This window comes from Phyllostomus hastatus, unplaced genomic scaffold (genome assembly GCF_019186645.2).
Source record: "Phyllostomus hastatus isolate PE091 unplaced genomic scaffold, TTU_PhHast_1.1 phas_contig_98, whole genome shotgun sequence".
Classification (NCBI taxonomy): domain Eukaryota; kingdom Metazoa; phylum Chordata; class Mammalia; order Chiroptera; family Phyllostomidae; genus Phyllostomus; species Phyllostomus hastatus.
In genome coordinates, this window is record NW_025333999.1 from 2,919,959 (window position 1) to 2,941,259 (window position 21,301).

The following is a 21,301-nucleotide window of genomic DNA, read 5'->3' on the forward strand; positions in this document are numbered from 1 at the left end:
ATCTGTAAAATGGGAGTGATAATAGTACCTGCATGACAGGACTGTGGTGGGAAGTAATGTACTCAACGAGCGACACAAGCCCAGTGTGGGTGCCCAGCAACGGAATGGACACTGACACCCCCTCCCAAGGACCACATCCTGTAGGAGCCCTAGCCCCTCCCCCAGGCCTGCTGCTGCTATCCTGCTCCAGGCCTTATGAATGACGACGGCCCGACGACCTCTGACCCGCGGGCACCGCCGCGCCCCTCCCCCTCTGGCAGGTGGACAGTGGCTGCGCTGGGGGTGAGGGGATCGTGGAGCCAACCTTAGCTGGCCCGCGACTGCTGCCGCACTGAGCGGGGGCGGGGTATTGCGGAGTGCAAGAGGCGGACAGGCGCCCGCCTGGACCGCCTCCTGATCCTCAGAGCGTGGCCCGGCCACCGGCCAGCCTCCGCCACCCCGCCCGGCTGCCCCGCAGCAAGCTGCGCCTCCGCCCCGCCCTCTCACCCTGGGATTGACACTGGACGTTCTGTGGCGGACTGGCCGGACGCGCACCTTAGCCAATTGGTGGCCTTGCTGGGCGAGCCTAAGGCCCTATAGCGAATCTCAGCCAATTAGGAGCCTCGCGGGCACGCGAGTGGCCGGGCATCCGTGGCACGCGTCACAGGGCTGCAACCTATACCAGCGCTGGAGGGTCGCATAGGGCCAATAGACGGCAGTGTGGTGCCGTCACTCAGAGCGGCCTGGACCAATGAGCGTGGGCTGCGGGAGCGTCACAGACAGACAGCAGCAGCGGACTTGGGCTGAGGTTTCCCGGGCGGGCGCGGAGAGACGCGGGAAGCAGGGGCTTGGCGGGGGTCGCGGCGCCGCAGCCAGCGCAGCAACCCGAGGGGCTGCTGCCGCCGCCGCCGCCCAGCGCGCTCCGGGGCCGCCGGCAGCCGCCAGCACCCGCCGCACCGCAGCTCCGGGACCGGCCCCGGCCGCCGCCGCCGCGATGGGCAACGCCGCCGCAGCCAAGAAGGGCAGCGAGCAGGAGAGTGGTGAGTGCTCAGGCCATGACCCCAATCCCGGACCCGTGCTGTCAGCCCCTACCCTGTCCATCATCGCCTGGCCCCTCCCCCATGTGCCCCCCCCCATTTCTCTCTGCTTACCCCCCAGTGCCCCTCCCCCTGCCTATCCAAGGTTAGGGCCAAGAGCCCACAGAAGACCCCCGTAGGGGTCCCCTTGCCAAAGGCCGCCCCCTACTGCAAAAACTGTGCCCCCCCACCCAGCTGTCACTGCCAACCATGGCACATATGACCGCTGGGGCCCCACATGGAGCCCTGCCACCACCCCACTCTCTACTTTCCTGGACCCTCTATCCAGATTCCTATCCTCCTACTTCCTCACTCACCTCTCCCATAGATGGGACCCACCGCCAGGCCCTGACCCAGCCTTCTTCCAGTCTTGAGAGTACTGTGGGGTCTATCTCCACCCCATAGGGATCTTGGCCACTTGGTGACCACACCCCTCCCCCTTCCAACCCCGCCATCTTTCTCCTGCCCTTTTCCTCTTCACCTTACTACAGCCCCCCTCCAAACCCACTCTGCCCTCTTGAGCTTTTCCCAGAGCCACCTCCAGCGTTGTTTTTCCCTTCTGTGTCACTTGGCATGGGGGATAGGTTCTTTCTGGGTCCCTCTGCCCCTCTCTCATCCTGTCACTCTGTCACTCTGCTGCTCTGCTTGTGCTCTATCCTCCTAGCAAGCGACGGTCCCTGGCTGGGGTAGCAGACTGTTTATGAACCTAGCAAACTGCTTCAGTGTATCCAAAGCCAAGTTTGAGCTCATCTAGCTGGGTTCATTTCTTCTTCCTTCCCAGGTTGGGGTTTAGGGATGGCAGCAAAGCCCGTTTCCATCTCCTGCTGTGCAGTAAGCTCTAGAATCCTTGGAGGGCCCCTCAGTAATAAATGGTTGTTTCACAACTGAGGCTCCGTCATTCACCCAGTCCCCTGGGCTTCTTCACCCGCTCCTGGCTGAGGATGGAAAGTGGGGGATGAGGAATGTCTGAGTTTAACAAGGCTCATTTAGCTTAAGCTGGAATGGTGAGGAAGGGAACTCAGGGGATGGCAGTCGAGGAGAGTAATAGGTGACATCTAATGACTTACTTTGCCAAGGGACAGATTCTGATCATTCCCAGGGCTCAGACAGAAAGAGGCTTGTTCTCCCTTTCAGCCCCTAAATTATGTTGGCTTCTTCAAGCTGACCAGAAAAAGAGATTCTGTATCTGGACATGCCTTCAGAAATGGCCTCTATCCTCTTCCTCAATCCCTCCAACTTTTAAATTGTTATCACTCCAAGCCTAAAGCTGGACCTTCAAGCCTAAAGCTGGACCTCAGGATCCACTTCCCATTACCCAGAAATAATCAGAGCTGAAAAGGGAAGCCACATCCAAATGTACCCTTCCCAGTTACTGGTCTCAAACCCCAGTGTCTTGAGTCCCATGAATGCTCCTTCACAGAAAGACATGGCCATGAAAACCAGGGAACTTTATTCTCACATGGATTCAAATGGCAGAACTCAGAGTTGCTGAGCAGCCATGAGGAGGGCTTACATGTCACCGATGGGTGGGGGACACGGAGGCAAGTGCTCATAGCTGAGTACTTGATGACAGAGGAGCAGGTGGGTAGTGACCAAAAAAAGGTCTGGGCATGAGCTTGGAGGGGACTAGGCAGAGAGGGAGGGGCTCGGCCCCAAGCAGGTGAGGCCTGGGAGGTAGAAGGTGGAGGCAGGCAGCTATATATTTCAGTGGCTCAGTTGAAAGTTGGGGAGATGACCTAGTCCCGGAAAACTTTCAAGGCATATCAAACACATGTAGTGGGGGGTGGGGGGCAGGGTACTGCACAGGAAAAAAGATCTAAGACTCCAAAAGGAACCACTAATTCTTTCAGAGCTCAAGGCAGACACCAGGAATGGACCATCATGGAGAAATAGGGCCCCTATTTATTGGGAATCTAGAATATGCCAGGCTAAATGGTTTCCATAGATCTGTCTGCTCGAGTGATTTTCATAACAGGCTGTTTTCTGAATTTTCTACACGACTCTCTGATTTTGACATAGATGATGTCACAGAGGCAAGATTCACATCCACATCTGCCTACCAGCCAACTTTCTGGACCCCAGAATTTTCCAACCCAGCACTCAAGTTACCTTCCTGGTTTTTACTCTATTCACTTATATTTTCTTAATTTAAAATAATAAAAATTTTGACTTAATTTTGTTCAGGTGTAAACTTCGATCTATCCTGAGCAGTAATATAAATAAAATAATGGGATTGCTGTACCAGGTATATTCTCTCTGCTACACATTGAAATACAATGTGACTAGAAAAGTGAAACATCCCTGAAATGTCATGCCATGCCACTGGGACCCATGTCACATATTGGGAAATGCTCTAGGCTGTAATTCTTTCCAGGGACTTGCAGGGGCTCTCAGAGAAGGAATAGGATAAGGAAGGAAGCCCCTCTTTGCTTGGAACTCTCATTCTGAAAGGATGGAGTTGTACAAATTTGCCCTCTGGTAACTGGGATGGTGTGGGGTGGGAGTTAGGGGCAGTAGCCAGGCCAGCCTGCAGGGGGCACCTGAATTTCATCTGTCAGACGCCAGCCATGCTAGGATAAGAAGAATGCCCAAGCCTTAGTAGGCACTAGTTAGGGACCCTGCAGCCCCCTGTGCTTCTTTGCCTTGCTTTGTAAAATTAAGCTACATCTGGTGCCAGGGCAATACAGTGTCAGCCTCCCCCCAAGAGAGCGGGAATCTATCTAGAGTAAGCCCTGGGGTGGGGTGAAGGAAATCTGTGATGCCAAAGCTGTGAGCGGGGGACCTGGGCAAGATGCTAAGACAGCAGAGAAAAAAAGTCCTAGCACCCGGCTCTGAGCAAGCTGGAGAAATTGAGAGAGGACAGTGGCCCCAAGAGGCCCCTGGGATAGGCAGCCAAGTGGGGCTCAGGCCTTGGCTGGCACTGGCCAAAATCACCCCTGGGAGCTGGCCCACGGGGGAAAGAGTAGGGCTGGTGAAAGGGAATCCCCAGACACCTCCCTCAGGCCCTAGAAACAAGCAGATCCAGGTTCTAAGAGTGAAAAGTGACCCCAAGAAGTCCCTGGATGGGAATTGCCACCGTCTAACATCTTACAGAATTACGAGAGTGGAACACCTGTGCATTGGCAGTTGTATGGGTGCCCAAGAGGATCTTTCCAAGGTCGCTTTTTCGCATAGCCCAGTCAGGCCTATAGAAATTTGAGGGTCCTATCTGCCCCTCCTCTGCACCAACTGGCTCTGGTTGGGTTTCTTTTCCTGCCACCACCCCCACAACTCCCTGGCTCCCCCTATAGGCAGGTCTCTGGGGATGGGCAGCCAAGTTGGTGCAACAGGTCTCTTGAGCCTTCCCAGCCACCATAGTTCTGGTGCTGTGAGAGGAAGACTGAGTGATGGCTTCCAACCCCAACGATGGTGAGGCTGAACCCTGTTGCTATAGCAACTCTCCAGGCACTCTGCCCCTGAAGTCAAGGAGGGGCTGCAGTTGGGTTTGGGGAGCAGATAGAGAGAAAAAGTCTGTGGACTTCTGGTTGGCCCTAGGTCCTTACAACTCTAGGCTGGGGTCCTGGGGAATAGCAAGAGAGTACGGACCACCCAGAGCAGGGTCCAGCTCAGAGCAGGGCAGTGGGGTAGTCCAGCCCAGTGTTGGGGTCCAGCTCAGTGATGGAATCCAGGTTAGAACGGGGATGTCCAGGTGGAGTTAAGATCAAATGGTCCAGTACAGAATGGGGATCCGTCGGACTGGAGTGGTCCTGCCCAGTGTTGGGGTCCAGCTCAGACTGGGGTTGGGTTGTTCCAGCTCAGGGCCCCGGATCCAAGCTAGACTGGGGGAATCAGCCAGCCTAGGTTTGGCATCTCTGCCCCAGAATTCCTTGGACAACCAGGATTGGATAGGCAGAGAGTACTGAGATTTGTCTCAGAAGTCTAAGGCTGGGCTCCTGCTTCTTGCTGTGGTCCTGGCTTTTCGAAGGGTGCCTGGGGTTCTCTTTATGAGCCCAAATAAAATCCAAACCAGGATGGAGGCTGGCATCTTCCCTGTGGAAGACATGGACAGGGCAGTAGGTTTCACAAGTCAGCAGCTGGCTGGGTTTCCCTTCTCTGCCACTTCCTGTTGTCAGAAGGGCCATGGGTGCTGGGCACTCTGGGAGAAGCTGCCACTGACCTTCCACTTCTTTTGGGATCTGGAAAGAAGGAGGAAGATGGTAAAGGCAGCCTCCCCCTCCCCTAGCTCTGGGTTTAGCCTTTTGTTTCCGGTTTGGACTTCCATGGCCTAGAGCAGAGCCAAGCACAGGGCAAGGTTTGACAGAGGCCAAGGACATCCCAGGATGTCGTTCCACTCTCCAGTCCTGAGTAGGAACAAGAAAAAGCCAGATGTACCCATTTCTCTCTCAGGGTAGCATTATTGTGGGAGGAGACAAGGTGGCTCTTGTACCTACTAACCCCAACCCCCACTCCCTTCCCTGCCTTTCTCTCCAGCTGCTATTTCTGCTAATTAATGGAACTCAGGGGCCTCTTTAGTCCCCAGGGAGCCCCTGGCTGCTGCCTGGGCCTAAGCCTTAACTCCTTCTCCTCTCCCCACTGGGCAGTGCCCACTGGGGACATCGGGTACCATCTTCTGGGTAGTCGAATACCCACTGGGGAAGGCAGGGTCTGTCACCCTGGGAGCAGTGAAGTCCCTGGAATGGGAAGTTAGCTTTAACATCCCACCCCTGGGATGGGCAGGCCAGCCAGGAGGGATATCCTGGGGAGCATCTTCCCACTGCCTCCTCCTGCCAAGGAGGGCCTTTGCAAACCTTGGCCAGCCAGGAGTAGGTACCTTTAAATGATTCCCTGGCAACCAGCTCCTCCTCCAGGGTCCCCCAGGGTCCCTCCTGAGGAAACCAGCTTGGAAGCTCTGTGTGTACCTCATTCTCCGGCAAAGAGAAGATTCCAGGGAGATCCCGGTGTAGCCTAGGATGGATCTGGGGTCAGGCAATGACCAGGATGGGGACTCAGAGACCACCTTCCAGCTATGGCTGCAGCTCCTCCTCTGGGCCCACCTGACTATTCGTTTCCTGAGCTACTTGCACCACACCCTCTGAGCACCTAAGCCACAGCCAGCACCCTGAGCCTCCCTGGTCAGGGGCAGACAAGCCCCAGAGCATCCCATCCCACTCTACCCCTAACCTCCATTGCACCCTCTGCTGGAGGAGGCAAAAAACAGAGGTGAGTATGGGGGCTGCTGACTGGGGGGTCCCTCCATCATTTCTCATTATCTGCCTGTTCCTCCTGGCACTGCCCCTGCCTTGTGCCCCAGCCCCAAATCTGGCAAGCCGATAGCACCAGAGGATACAGAGAAGGGCTGTGCTAGGACCAAGGCACCCTGTGGAGCCTCTTAGTGGGGTACCCAAGTCTAAAAGCAGGAGATGGCAGTTCACTGGGATGGCTGAAAGCAAAAGGGGAAGTGGGAGCAGGCAGACATTCTGGATTCTTCACAAGCCCGCCTCTCCCTACTTTTCTGGATGGGTGAATTTAAGAGTTCCAAGAGGGTACCCTCTCCTCCATCTTCATTCAGAATTTAGTGTGTACATTGGAGTATCTGAGGAAGGTGGTATATGTCAGAAAAGATTCTTCTAGGGAAAGCATTGGATGCAGTGCCATCCCTAGATTCAGAGAGATCTCTCAGACAGTTGGTGACCCAGCCAGGCACCAGCATAGTATACTCCTGACCATTCCTTGACTGCCCTCTCTTTGCCCAGTCATTCTTTATAGGACTTTCATGATCAGTGGTCTCTCCTCCATCTGCCATTCTTGTAGCCCCATGAAAGCCTCTTCTGTCTGAATGCTAAGGGAGAGCCTTGGGGACAGTGGAGGAGTGGTGGCTACCCAAAGGCTGTATGGGACGCCTGGAACTACATATAGGTGGGACACACAGGTGACAGGCAAGGCCAAAGTACAAATGTGCAGGACCCCTCAGGGTGGCAACCATCCAGGCACATCAGGGGTCGAGGACAGGTCTGTCTATGGGTGATTCTAGTGCACTACGACCTGTCAGGAGCAAACCAGTTAATTTGTGAGCAGTGGGGTCCAGCAGGCGACCTCAGGCCTGGTCAGTCTTCTCCTCTGTACAATGACAGTAATAGCAGCTCCGAGCTATCAGGGTAGGACTTAAGCATAGAAAGTGTTCAGCATGGGGCTGGCACACAGGCACAGTCCCTGAGCAACAGTGTGCCTGGCCCAGGGGCTAGTTACAAGGACAAGTCTGTAATGTACAAATCCATCAGGCCACACATTTATGATTTGAGCACTCAAAGTATCACCTATATTTTATATCTCAATTTTTTTAAATACTTGAAAGCAAAATTAATAGTTGACAGTTATGTGGCATGAACTTCATGCAGGCCACTGTCCAACACCCTTTGCCAAGATTAACTCATTCAGTCCTCACAACCATCCCACCAGTTCATTACTGTTAGTATTCCCATTCTACAGATGAGGAAAACTGAGGCCCAGAGAAGTAAAGTCAGTTGCCTAAGGTCACACAGTTTATCAGGGCCCTGGCTGGGATCTGAGCTTGATCTCAGTCCCAGAGTCCTGGCCCTTCACTGATTTGCTGGGCTGCCTCAGGGCGCTGGCAAGAATGACTCTTTTCAAGCCTCAGTTTCTTAGAGTGTTAAATGGGAAGAAGGATAAAAGGAAAGTTGGCAAACTAATTAAATGAGATAGTGGTGACAAAGCAGCAAGCTCAGAGTCTGCCCACTGGGAAGTCTTTAGTGTTAGCCAGATGGTGATACTCTTCTTGGGGTACTGAGAGGCCCTTGGGGAGTGGACGTTGGGTGAGGCTTCCTTAGAACCAGCTCTGGAGCCAGGGCCACTGAATTGGCAAAAGTGGGAACAGGCCCAGCTGGGACCCAGGCAACAGCTGAGCCCCCAAGGGCGCCTGCTACCCGAGCCCCAGAGGCCTCCACCCAGACCGGCCTCCCCAGAGAAGGGGCCTGAGGAACAGCCAAATCCTGAGGCTATAAATACCTCAGCTGGCGTCGTCCCTGGCCGTGGAATGTCGGTCAGAACTGGGGCAAGTGGGGGTGGGCTGGCCTGGGTACTGCCCTCTGTCCCCCTGAGAGTGACCCCCAAGTTGCCCTGTACCCCATTTTGGAAGAGCTGAAGCTGAGTCCCACCTCTCTGTAGTAAAGGGGACCCAAGCCCCAGCCCAGATCAGGGCACTCCCCCAAGCTGCCTTCAGATTCAGCCAGGGCACCCAAAGTCCCTGGGAAAGGAAAGATGAGACTCTGGTTGAAATAGCTGCACCCCACTTTCCACAAGTGGTCATCTCCCCAGAAATACCCTGGGCCTGCCCCAATGACATGGGGTCTCCATCTAACTCACCCCTCTTTCCCTTCCAGTGAAAGAATTCTTAGCCAAAGCCAAAGAAGATTTTCTTAAAAAATGGGAAAATCCTGCTCAGGTAAGTCCCCTGGCTACAGAGCCCTGGGAGGGGCGAGCTGATGGCCCTGTCTTCCAGCTTTATCCCTGTGACATGGCTAGGATTTAGGGCCCTGTGGAGGGTGCCTAGACACCCATTGGGGCTCCTGGGCAGAGGCACCCAATCACCCACTGCCAGGTTTTGTCACCCTCCCATTCCCTACATCTGGTGGCCCCTTGTCCCACACAGCTGCTGGCAGCTCCTGGGCCCCAGTCCAGGGCCATATCTGGCCCCTGCCACTTGCCTCAAGGAATGTGCCCTTCACCATCTTGTTTTTCCGCCCCTAGTCCTCACCCCATCACTCCCCCTGCTCCTCAGGGTCCCCTCTGCTGGTGACAAAGAAGATGCCCCAGACCCTGGCCCAGTAGGCCACAGGCAGAAGTGTCTCTGACTCTCCCAACCCCTCCATCCACAGAATACAGCCCATTTGGATCAGTTTGAACGAATCAAGACCCTCGGTACAGGCTCCTTTGGGCGGGTGATGCTAGTGAAACACAAGGAGACTGGGAACCACTTCGCCATGAAGATCCTGGACAAACAGAAGGTGAGTTCAACTCTGCCCTGCAGCCCAGCCCCACCTGCTGCCTGGAGAACTGTTCCCATCCATACACTTACCACCTACTTCTTGAGCCCCAATCTTGTGCCGGACCTGAGGGCCACAGGGCACTATGCTGCCTTCATAAGGTTCCCTTCCAGGCCCACCACCAAGGGAAATCAGGCACTGGGTTAGACACCTAACCTGTATTCCAGGAAGCCGGAGGTCTTCCTGGGGTAGGTGGTGTTTACACAGACTTGCTTTCTGTAAATATTTTTGACACCCTGCTTATGTCAGGCATTACTCTAAAGCAGTGCTGTCCAGTAGAAATAGCACACAAGCTACGTATGATTTTAAGTTTTCTACAAGCCCCCTTAAACAAAAGAAATATATGGGATGCATTTTAACACTATTTTGTAATTAAGCCAGTGTATCTATTTTATTATCATTTTGATGTATGTAACCAATGTAAAATATCATTAATGAGACATTTTGCATTCTTGTTTTCCATACCAAGTCTTCAAAATCCAGGTGCATTTTACACTTACGACATATCTCTGTTCTGACATTAAATTTTCATTGGGAAGACAAGAAGTAGAGAAGTTAGAAAAGCAGATTGGCATAGCCCAAGTTGTTCCAGACAGGCTTAAAAGTTGCCCAGTAACAATGTCAAATGTTAGTTTTTAAATGTTCACTTTAGATATTTAAAAAATAAACTTCTAGGTTTTATTTATTTATTTTAGAGAGATGGGAAGGGAGGGAGAAAGAGAGGGAGAGAAACACCGATATGAGAGAGACACATCAATTAGCTGCCCTTTGTAGGCCCCCAGTAGAGACCTAGCCAGCAACCCAGGCATGTGCCCTGACTGGGAATAGAACCTGTGATGTTTTGGTTCATAGGCCGACACTCAATCCACTGAGCCATACCAGCCAGGGTGATATTTAAAATGTTAAACTCAGTTCCACAGTCTCCCGGACACATTTAAGCAATCAGCAGCCATACATAGCTCGTGTGCATGGTACTGGGCAGTGCAGGTACAGACTCAAAGGATACAGCTGTGAGCAAAGCAGAAAAGGCCCCAGCACAAGGGTTCAGAGCTGACTGAACAGCCAGGCTGCCTGTGTGTGACACACCAGCCAGCTGTTAACTAGTTGCCTGTGACCTTAGGCAAGTCATTGTCCTTCTCCGGCCTTCAAAACCAGCACGCTCACAGTACATAGTCCTCATGGTTCCCGTCACTGCATACAAGGTGAGGGTTGGTGAGAGGAATTAGCCTGTGGTTTAGGTGGATGAGTAGGGGTGCTCTAGATGCAGAGGGGTGTTTTGTAAACCCCTTATTCCTTGGGCACTATTCTTGCCTGTCTTTTGGTGTTAAGCTCTGCTGCCCCTTCCTCCAAGAAGCCTTCTCTGACTACGCCTGCCCCAGACTTTGCCCTGTGCCTCATCTGGGCATCCTCAGGCCCCAGGCTTCCCCCATCATGGCTCTGATCCCTCTGGGATTAGAGGCTCTGGGACTCACATGTTCTTGCCCTGAACTGCATGCTTTGTGGGGATAGGCAGCCTGGGGCAGCCTTTTTTGTTGTGTCCTCAGCACCCCACCTAAGGCTCCACAGGCCACAAACACTTACAGGAACCCCGGCCCTGTCACCTGGCCCTGGCACCCCTACTTCCAGGAGCCAGGGGGATGAGGGCCCTCTCATGCTTCCCCCTCTCCACCCCCTTGCACCTGCAGGTGGTAAAGCTGAAACAGATCGAGCACACCCTGAATGAGAAGCGCATCCTACAGGCTGTCAACTTTCCGTTCCTTGTCAGACTTGAGTTCTCCTTCAAGGTGGGACTGGGGTCACTGTGTTGGGTCCCAGCCATTGGGGAGTACAGAGGGCAGAGAGGGAAACAATGCCTGGGGGCTGAGGACAACCAGTGGCTGCCCTGGAAGGTGGGCACACAGACTGATGGGGGTGCAGTCAGCCCGGGGCTCTGATACACCCAAGTTCAACTACTGGGTCTGTCTACTTGATAACCTTGGATGTTCATGTCACTCAACCTGGATGAGTGAAAATCCCTGAAAATCACTGCTCTGTCTACAAAAACCTGACACACGGCCTGGGTTCAAGTCCTAGCTTAGCATCGCTTGCCCACTTGACCCTGGTGAGGAACTTATCTCTCCTGAGGCTCAGTTTTCTCATCTGTAAACTGGGGATCAGAAGGTTGCCATGATCATTCTAAACACACCATGAGTGAGTGCCCTGTATGAACTGTTTTGGGTGCTGGCCTAAGCCGGACTTCAAGAGTTGGGAAAGTCTACTTGGGGCCTGCCACCCAGGCAGTCACAAGGGCCCGTGCTTGGTGTCATGCTCTACTGCTGCTGTCTTGAAATCATCATTTTTTCTAGCAAGAAGACTCACACTTTTATTTGTGGGGTGGGCCCAAATTCTGTGTCCTATCCTGATTCCGTCTTACAGATGACAAAACTATGGCCTAAGAGCCTTGCTCAGGACAGTCACATACATGAGCTGCCGTGGAACCCCCTCTCCAGCCCAGGCTCCTGTAGCCAACCCCCTCCTTCATCTTTCACCTCCCCTACCAGACCCGCCCCTCTAAACAGAGTAATGGCTATTCCTCTTTCCTCATTGGCAGAGGGAAAGGAGACAGGTAGTTCAGTGAGCACAGGGCCTGGTGTTTGGCATGTGCTTCATATAAGAACCTAGATTGGTGTGGCCAAGGGCTTAGGGAACAGGGCCCTGATCAGCTGCTGCTCCCCACAGGACAACTCAAATTTATACATGGTCATGGAGTATGTGCCTGGTGGGGAAATGTTCTCACACCTACGGCGGATCGGAAGGTTCAGGTGAGTGAACCCCTCGCAGCCACACCAGGCCTGGGGGTGTCCACAGGCAACATCACACAACCAAGCCCTCTAGGGACATAGAGGTGGCCTCTCCAGGTCCCTGTGGGTTCTCATTTCCCCCTGAGCTGAGGAATCTGCAATGACTCAACCACCATAAAACAAAACAAACATGGAAACTTAGGTATCACCATTTAAGTTGGTGATTTTATGCAGTTTTTAAATCTGTGCTATTATTTTGTTTATGCACATAGCTATGCATTTTATATACACTAAAATGCACAGGTCTTCCATAGCCTGTTCTATGAGTTTTGACAGTTGGATGCATTTGTGTTACCACCACCCAAAACACCATATTGAGCATTTCATCACCCCAGCAAATTCCCTCGAGTACCTTTCTTGGCAGATCACCACCCCAACATAGTCATTTGTCCTGAGGCGGTGTTGGGTAGTATTCCATTGTATGACTCTGTCACAGTCTGTGACGCCATTTTCTGTTGATGGACATCTGGGCTGTTTCCAGTTTGGAGCTCTATGTGAATAAGGCCATTTGGGGCCCATCTCACCTATTTTGGATAGTTGGGCCGGAGACTACTCTGTAGGCCCACCTGCTAGACAATTTAGGGGTGGGTGGCTCCTGCTGGCTGTGCCCACCTTGCTCACCCATCCCCTCTCCACTTGTCCCCACCAGCGAGCCCCATGCCCGCTTCTATGCTGCCCAGATTGTCCTGACCTTCGAGTACCTGCACTCACTGGATCTCATCTACCGGGACCTGAAGCCGGAGAACCTTCTCATAGACCAGCAGGGCTATATTCAGGTAACTGCTGGGTGGGGCAAAGGAGAGCCCCTGGTAGCTGTGACCTAGACCTTCTTTCCCTCCCTGTCAACCAACCCCACGCTTGTACCCACAGGTGACAGACTTTGGTTTTGCCAAGCGAGTGAAGGGCCGCACCTGGACCTTGTGTGGGACCCCCGAGTACCTGGCCCCCGAGATCATCCTGAGCAAAGTAGGCACCTCCCTATCCCTTCCTAAGGCCCACTTTGCCCATGTCCCCTCCTGACCCTTTTCTCTTCATCACACACCCCTTTCTCACTCCAGGGCTACAACAAGGCTGTGGACTGGTGGGCCCTGGGGGTTCTCATCTATGAGATGGCAGCTGGCTACCCGCCCTTCTTTGCTGACCAGCCCATTCAGATCTACGAGAAGATTGTTTCTGGGAAGGTGAGGCCTGGATGCAGGGGCTCTGCCCAGAACAGTCCCTTCCCCACCCACCGTTATTGCTAGAACAGTCTCGAAGTTTGTTGTCAGGCCAGACATTGAAGTCGGGTGCATCAGCCATACTAACTGAGGTGGACACCTCTTATAACCTCACTGGCTATTCCTGGACCCATAATGCCAACCTCCCAATGGCTTCCAAAACTCCAAGCCTTGCCTGCCCTCTTGCTCTGCACTATGTGAGGCTCTATTCCCCCCTAGTCATACATACCCCTTAGTGTGAATTTTCGCAAGTTCCATAGCAGAAAAGCTCATGGATTTGGTTCCCAGACCCACTGGGCACTCATTGGGAGTATGCTCCCCATAGTCCCTTTCTCAGGTGCAGAGTTCATAACTTGGAGTATGCAGGTAAGGGGACTGTTAGAGCTAGCGTCTACAGAGTGCCTTGAGCATCCACTGCCCCAGTGTACCGCCCCCCATCCTACCCAGCACTCTGAGGGACTGAGGAAGATGAGGTGTGGAAAGTGGATATGTCTGGTTCAAGATCCAAGGGTTCAAGAGAGGCTGGGAACCCTACTTTTGTCTTCAGCTCTCCCGTCTCACGGGGAGGACACAACCATCCCTCCATCTGGCCCAGGAAGTGGTGGGAGCAACTCCTGGTTCAGCCCGGGTGCATTGACCTGACTCCAGGGCCCAGCTTGGCCACCCCTTGGCTTTGAAACCTCGTGCAAGTGCCTTCCCCCTCTGAGCCTCATCTTATCCACTTGAGAACTGAGGAACCAGCCACCTGCCTCTCAGAGAAGTGGAGGGAAATCACTAGCTGCATAGTGGGGGCACAAAAAAGGGAAAGGTGAGGTGTCTGCCACCAGGCACAACAGAAATTGCCAAGAGAATGGCCCACTTTGGGAATGTAGAAAACAAAGAAAAAGCCGTAGAAGGTTCCAAGGGGGAAGAGGAGAAGAGCATAACTCCCTTCTTTGTAGCATTTCACAGTTCCCACGCACCCTCAGCAGTATTATCTTTCTCCTGCAACCCTGGGATATCTGCCCCATGCCAGAAAGGCAAGAACAGGCCCAGAGAGGTTAAAGGCCATGGCCAAGGTCACAGCCTGTAAGAGGCAGAACAGTGTTGGAAATCAGTTCTTGTAGCTGTGAATCCAGTGAATAGTTGCATATGAGGCCATAGGTTCAGAGCATTTGGGGGAAGTTTCTCAAAGATATGAACTGAGCTTTAAAGAACAAGAGCCACAGCTATGCAGAGAGAGAAATAGAAAAACAATCATTTCTCTTACAAGCATGGATGGATATTTCCAAAGTCTTCAGACCCCAGCAGAGCCACCTTAGGAAACAGTGGTTAAAAACACAAGTTCTGGAGTCTAACAGACCCAAGATGGAGCCACCCTGTCCTGCTCCTCTGTGTGACCTTGGGCAAGCTATTTAACCCTTCCAAGCCTCAGTTTCTTCTTCTCTAAAATGGGAACCATCATAGTACTTAACTTGGAGCAACAGTCTCAAGGTGGCCCCCTCTGCAGCACCATCAGCATGGCCAGGGAACTAGCCAGAAATGCCAGGCCCCAACCTAGACATTTTGAATCAGAAAGTCCCAACAGGCCTGATTAACTGTTCTAATGGGATTCCAATGCACACTCAACTGGTCCTCTGCCCCACAGGACTGTTGGATAGTGAAGGCAGTGTTGTGGGTCCCCACATTCCAGACCAGTTTCCAACCTTGTCTGTGTCACCCCCACCCCCATCCTCAGGTGCGGTTCCCGTCTCACTTCAGCTCTGACCTGAAGGATCTGCTGCGGAACCTCCTGCAGGTGGATCTTACGAAGCGCTTTGGGAACCTCAAGAACGGGGTGAATGACATCAAGAACCACAAATGGTTTGCCACGACTGACTGGATTGCCATCTACCAGAGGAAGGTGGGGCCCCCTGTCTGGGTATCCCGAGGGCTTTGGGGGCAGGCCAAGAGCCAGGGAAGGCTGCCAGTGGAGAGATGAAAAGGGGAGAATTTGCAAATGGGTCATGGGCTCTGGGTCATTTCTAACTGGGACAGCTTGAGCAATAGGGTTCTAGAAATGGGATTGTGGGGTCACTGGGCAGAAGACACTCTTCTGGAAAGGCATTTCCCCATTGGCGAGGTGGCTATAAGATTTTTTGGTTAAGGTGAGTCCACACCCTAATGCTAAGCTTAGGCCTGAGTCCAAGTAAATAATCTCATGAATGTTAGGCCATTTGTATTTATTGTTTTCACAAGAATTATGTTGACTGCTGAGGTCTGGGTGGTTCTCGACCCCTCTCCAGGTGGAAGCTCCCTTCATACCAAAGTTTAAAGGCCCTGGGGACACAAGTAACTTTGACGACTATGAAGAGGAAGAGATCCGAGTGTCCATCAATGAGAAGTGTGGCAAGGAGTTTTCTGAGTTTTAGGGGTGTGCCTGTACCCCCAAGGGTTTTCTTTCTTTTTTTGTGGGTGGTGGGTGGGAGGGTTGGATCGAACAGCCAGAGGGCCCCAGAGTTCTTTGCATCTAATTTCACCCCCACCCCAACCTCCAGGGTAGGGGAGCAGGAAGCCCAGATATTCAGAGGGACAGAAACACCAGCTGCTCCCCCTCACCCCCTTTGCCCTCCTGCCCTCCCTGATGCTTTTGCCTTCCACCACAGCCCACTTCTGCCTGTTTTAAATGTGTCTCAGTTCTAGTCAGACCAGGTTTTGCTAGTGTATCCAGGGACAGGGTGTGGAAAAGGGGACCCAAACTTAACTCCAGCCCCTTCACTCCCCACCTCCCTCACCAAACCACCAGCAAACTTGATAAGGGAGAAAAGAATGGCCGACCTTCCACTCAAAGGAATCTTGCCTGGGAAGGAGAGATTTTAGTGACGTGCAATGGGCTACTTGCTAGAATTAAAAAAAAAAAAAACAATTTACAAACTTATTTAAGTTCCACCAGTGCCTCCCTCCCAACTTCTTATGCTCTCTTCCCATCCCTCCACCCCCCAGATCTGTTTTAACAAGGCTGGGAAGCAGACTGACTTGGAAAGAGCTGGGGTTCTAACCTCTCCCCCAAGCTGCTAATCACCACCCCCCCTCCCCTGCCAAGCCTGGAAGGGTCTCAGCCCCTTTAGGAATCCCCTATCGCCTCCTGCCCCAACAGACCTTTCTTCACCCTTGGGCTTTAGGACCCAGAGCAGCTGCCCCTCTCCTTGCCAAAGAGGAGTTGTCCCCCAAAAGATAGAGGGGGAGCCCCAAGCCCGGGATCTTTCTCCCAGCAGTACTTCCCCAAACATCTGAATTTTATTCTCAGCTAGATTTTAATGTCCAGCCTCCTCTCAGCTCAGTTGGGAAGGCAACCCCGCCCTTGACCCCCATGAAAGGATGCACTGCCCACCTCCGCCCGGTTCAAGGCCAGGATTGCTAGGGAGGGGCTGTTTTAGTCACCCAACAGCCCCGCCTCCTCGTCCTGGGTGCTCCTCTGCTTAGCTCTCAGCTGTCACCCCTTCTTCCACTTGTGAATTTCTCTCTCAATAGAAGAGTAGGGAGCCCCTATTCAACCCCAAATCTGTTCCTTTCATAACTTCTCCCCATCCCAGGAGGAGCTCTCAGGCCTGGGGTGGGGCCCCGGGTGGGCGCAGGGTGATTCAACCGGTGTGCTGGGAAGGACGTGACTTCCTCTTAAACAGTGTGCTGTTGTAAACATATTTGAAAACTATTACCAATAAAGTTTTGTTTAAAAAAAAGTGTCGCCAGTGTTCCCGACTTTGGTCAAATACCCCCATATACACACACCCACACATCCCCGCGAAGGCTGGAAAGGGAATTTCGCACCCCAGCGTCCAGGCTGATCGGGACCTGGGCTGGAGTCCCTGTAAAACCAGGTTTAGCTGACTTCCGCCACTCCCCACCAGGCCCCGCAGAAGAAGGGGGCGCCAAACTGTCCTATAACCCTGAATTCAGGGTTCCCCATGTCTGCGTTGTGACCCCCTCGGCGTACAGCCCCGGGCCAAAAGGGAGCTCCAAGGAGACTCTGGAGCCGGCGCGCTGGAAGGCCGAGCTGCGGGAGGGGGGGACGACCCTGGTTGGGAGCGGTCAGGGTGAAGAAGACGGTGCGCGTCCCCTGCCCCGCCTTCTCAACCCTAGGGCCACTGAGGTGGCTGCAGCCCGAAGGTTCCCGCAGCGCCGGACTAGCTCGGCAGCCCGACCCGCGAGCGGCAAATTCCCGGTAAGTGCGGTCCCGAGAGCGGAGCGCGCCTGGGAGGCGTGGAGATGGGGGCTGGGCGCCGGGGACGTCTGGGTCCCGCGCCCAATGGCTGGAGGGCGGCCGAGAGCCGCCCGTCCGCCCAGCCCGCCCCCTCTCCCCTCCCCCCCAGCGCTCCCCTCCCCCTCCCCCGCCCGCCGCTTTCCCCCGCCCCCGCCCCGGCGCCAACTCCGCGGCGCCTCCTTAAAAAGCGCGCGGGAGTTGTAGGGGGGGGGGGGGTCGGTGCGAGCTAGAGTGAGCCAGAGCGCAGGGTAAAGGGGGCGGGCGGGGGGCCCGGGCTCCACCTTAAAAGCGGGCGCGTGGGGGTGGGAGGGAGGAAGGCGGGCGGCGGGGCGGAGGGAGGGAAGGAAGGGGGGCCGGAGTGTCCCGGGCGCAGGGCGCGCGTGCGGCGGCGGCGGCGGCGGGGAGGGGCCGGCCGCGCCGCTCCCCTCCTCCCTCCTCGCATCCCCGGCCCCGCGCGCGCCCAGCAGAAGCGGGTCTGTGTGTGCGTGCGTGCGAGTGAGTGAGTGTGTGCATTTTTTCTCTCTTTTCTTTCTCTCTCACTGTTTTCTATCTCTCTCTCTTTTTGCAAAGAAACAGCAGCGCCGCCGCCGCTCCGCCGAGGCGCTGCGCCCCCCGGGGGGGAGGAGGAGGAGGCGGGCAGCGGCGGAGGGAGGGGAGGTGGGGAGGGGGGCGCCGCGCTGGGAGGGAGGCAGCGCGCACGGTGCAGCCGGGCCGGGCGGGAGGCATGGCGGGGCCCCCGGCCCTACCCCCGCCGGAGACGGCGGCGGCCGCCACCACGGCGGCCGCTGCCTCGTCGTCCGCTGCTTCCCCGCACTACCAAGAGTGGATCCTGGACACCATCGACTCGCTGCGCTCGCGCAAGGCGCGGCCGGACCTGGAGCGCATCTGCCGGATGGTGCGGCGGCGGCACGGCCCGGAGCCGGAGCGCACGCGCGCCGAGCTCGAAAAACTGATCCAGCAGCGCGCCGTGCTTCGGGTCAGCTACAAGGGGAGCATCTCGTACCGCAACGCGGCGCGCGTCCAGCCGCCCCGGCGCGGAGCCACCCCGCCGGCTCCGCCGCGCGCCCCCCGTGGGGGCCCCGCCACCGCCGCGCCGCCGCCCACGCCCGCCCCGCCGCCACCACCCGCGCCCGTCGCCGCCCCCCGCCGCCCCGGCCCGGGCGCCCCGCGCGGCGGCCGCGGCCGCTGCCGCCACAGCGCCCCCCTCGCCCGGCCCCGTGCAGCCGGGCCCCCGCGCGCAGCGGGCCGCGCCCCTGACTGCGCCGCCGCCCGCGCCCGCCGCTCCTCTGGCGGTGGCGCCTCCGACCGGCCCGCGTCGCGCTCCCCCTCCCGCCGTCGCCGCCCGGGAGCCTCCGCTGCCGCCGCCACCACAGCCGCCGGCGCCGCCACAGCAGCAGCAACAGCCGCCGCCGCCGCAGCCACAGCAGCCGCCGGAGGGGGGCGCGGCGCGGGCTGGCGGCCCTGCGCGGCCCGTGAGCCTGCGGGAAGTCGTGCGCTACCTCGGGGGCAGCGGCGGTGCCGGCGGCCGCTTGACCCGTGGCCGCGTGCAGGAGGAGGCGGCGGCACGGGTCCGCCTGGAGCGCACACGCCTCGGAGCGCCCGCGCTGTCCCGCGGGGAGAGGCCCGGACGGGCGCCGCCGGCCGCCAGCGCCCGAGCGTCTCGGAGCAAGGTGAGCGCGCTGGGTTGGGAGGGCGCCGCGCGGTGGACAGGTGCGGGCGAAGTTGGTGGCGGGGGCGCGAGTCCCGGGAGGAACCCGGCAGCTTGGGGTTTGCGCTTTTTCCTTGTGGGCTCGGTGCGTAAGTGACCTTGGTAAGTGACTTAATCATTCCGAGCCTCAGTTTCCTCTTGTTTAAAACACGACTTAACAGTAGCGACCTCTTGGGGTTGTTGATCGAGTTTAGTAAGGTTTGACTACTGGGGGTTTTATTAACACAGAGCTTGGCACGGAAGGAATGTGTAAAAGTTAATCTGCCTTGATATTAAAGGTGGCCGTTAGGTACAGCGCTCTGTCCTGGATCTCAGGGACCGAGTCCAGGGCCAGAACAGCTGCTAACCTTTTTATGCCTTTCTCCCTGGCACCAGAGAGGTGGAGAAGAGCGACTGCTTGAAAAGGAAGAAGAAGAAGATGATGATGAAGACGAAGATGATGAAGATAATGTGTCTGAGGGCTCCGAGGTACCTGAGAGTGACCGTCCTGCGGGTGCCCAGCATCACCAGCTTAATGGCGAGCGGGGTCCTCAGAGTGCCAAGGAGAGGGTTAAGGAGTGGACACCCTGTGGACCCCACCAGGGCCAGGATGAAGGGCGGGGGCCAGCACCAGGCAGTGGTACCCGCCAGGTGTTCTCCATGGCAGCCTTGAATAAGGAAGGGGGATCAGGTAAGACCCTTCTGGATAGGGGAGGGTGCTTGGTGAGAAGAAACCAAGCCCAGAGACAAAATGACAGGCAGATGCTTTTTCTTCCCTAGTCTCTGCTGCCACTGGACCAGACTCCCCATCCCCCGTGCCTTTACCCCCAGGAAAACCAGCCCTGCCTGGGGCTGATGGGACCCCCTTTGGCTGTCCGTAAGTTGGGGTGTTTGAAACACAAGGGTGGTGCCCCAGGTGGTGTGGCAGAACCGGGGGAGCATCACTGCTCACTGGTGTCCTCTGTTCCAACATAGTTCTGGGCGTAAAGAGAAGCCAGCTGACCCCGTAGAGTGGACAGTGATGGATGTGGTAGAATATTTCACAGAGGCCGGTTTTCCTGAGCAGGCAACAGCTTTCCAAGAACAGGTGAGTCCCCAACCGTGGATTTCCCTTTCATCCCAAGGCCTTAGTGGGGGTCTGCTCTAAACTTAAACTCTTGTCTCTCTGTCATGCCCAGGAAATTGATGGCAAGTCTCTTCTGCTCATGCAGCGGACAGATGTGCTAACTGGTCTGTCCATCCGCCTTGGCCCAGCACTGAAAATCTATGAGCACCACATCAAGGTGCTCCAGCAAGGCCACTTTGAGGATGATGACCCTGATGGCTTTCTAGGCTGAGTGCCCAGCCTCACCCTTGCCCTGACCCATTCCAGTCCCATCTCACCCAAGACCCCCAGAGTCCAGGAGTTGGACTAGGGACACTCTCAGTTCTCATAACAGATTCCAATGAGAGGGCACTCTTCCCTACTCATCTCTTCCCAGTGTGTCCCCAACACACACATCTGGCCCCCAGTACATCCCACTCTGTAATGGAGGAGTGTGGGATGGGACAGGGCCTGCTCATTTCACCCCAGGAGGCCAACCCTTCCCCCAAGCCTAGGGCATTTGGGGGTGGGGATTGGGGGCTTAGGTCTTCAGTTCAGCCAGATGTTTCCTATATAAATGATTTGTTCTGCCTGTTCAGTTTGGTGGGTGGCCTTTCTTCCCTCCCCCACCAACCAGGTCCCTTCTTGGTCTGCCCCCAGCCTCCATCCCCTAGAAACAGCTGGGGTGGGGTCTGTGGGTCTTCCCTACTTCTCCCCTTTCTGTTAGTTGTTGCTCCAGCTGGCTGTATTGCTTTTTAATATTGCACCGAAGGTTTTTTAAATAAAGTTTAAAAAAAAAGAGAAAAACCAGAAGTCTCTTTTTATGAATGGAGTGGGGGAGGGGCATTGAAGAGCCACACCAGCAGTGAGAGAGAGAATTGGATTAGGACTGAATTGTTCTTGGAGGGAGACAGGTAGTGAATGGGGCTGCCTCACAGCCAGCTATAATTGTGACTGCTCTAGGAGGACAGGAATATTTGCTTCGTTTTGTCATCTCCCCACACCCAGAACAGTGTCAGGGCACAGTAGGTGCTCAAATGTTTGAGTCACTAGCAGTCAACCTGGTTTACATATTCTCAGCTGTCTTCGTGGTGGCATGAGGCAGAGCATGTAAAAACCCACTTTATAGACAAGGCACTTGGCTCCCTACAGCAGAGATA

The 21,301-nt window shown here is 55.4% G+C and overlaps 2 protein-coding genes across 2 annotated transcripts; both read left to right on the forward strand.

The window, feature by feature from the left end:
* Positions 1-749: 749 nt before the first annotated feature.
* Positions 750-16,847, forward strand: PRKACA (protein kinase cAMP-activated catalytic subunit alpha). Its single transcript, XM_045853028.1, has 10 exons — positions 750-1,019; positions 8,432-8,493; positions 8,927-9,055; positions 10,780-10,878; positions 11,813-11,895; positions 12,584-12,710; positions 12,805-12,900; positions 12,993-13,115; positions 14,869-15,033; positions 15,416-16,847. The coding sequence occupies exons 1-10, from the start codon at positions 974-976 to the stop codon at positions 15,539-15,541; spliced, it is 1,056 nt and encodes a 351-aa protein (XP_045708984.1). The 5' UTR covers positions 750-973; the 3' UTR covers positions 15,542-16,847.
* Positions 16,848-18,023: 1,176 nt separating this feature from the next.
* On the forward strand, positions 18,024-20,948 carry SAMD1 (sterile alpha motif domain containing 1). The gene is given in 6 exon segments (XM_045853027.1): positions 18,024-18,511; positions 18,513-19,040; positions 19,454-19,748; positions 19,838-19,934; positions 20,033-20,144; positions 20,236-20,948. Coding segments are annotated over 6 exon segments (1,608 nt in total). The 5' UTR covers positions 18,024-18,094; the 3' UTR covers positions 20,395-20,948.
* Positions 20,949-21,301: the final 353 nt, after the last annotated feature.

What these genes read in the sequence shown, in the direction of transcription:
- PRKACA (XM_045853028.1), top strand. Translation starts at nt 974, where the DNA reads ATGGGCAACGCCGCCGCAGCCAAGAAGGGCAGCGAGCAGGAGAGTG. An exon ending in AGATCCTGGACAAACAGAAG is followed by an intron (nt 9,056 to 10,779) that starts GTGAGTTCAACT and finishes TTGCACCTGCAG; the next exon opens with GTGGTAAAGCTGAAACAGAT. An exon ending in AGAAGATTGTTTCTGGGAAG is followed by an intron (nt 13,116 to 14,868) that starts GTGAGGCCTGGA and finishes CCCCATCCTCAG; the next exon opens with GTGCGGTTCCCGTCTCACTT.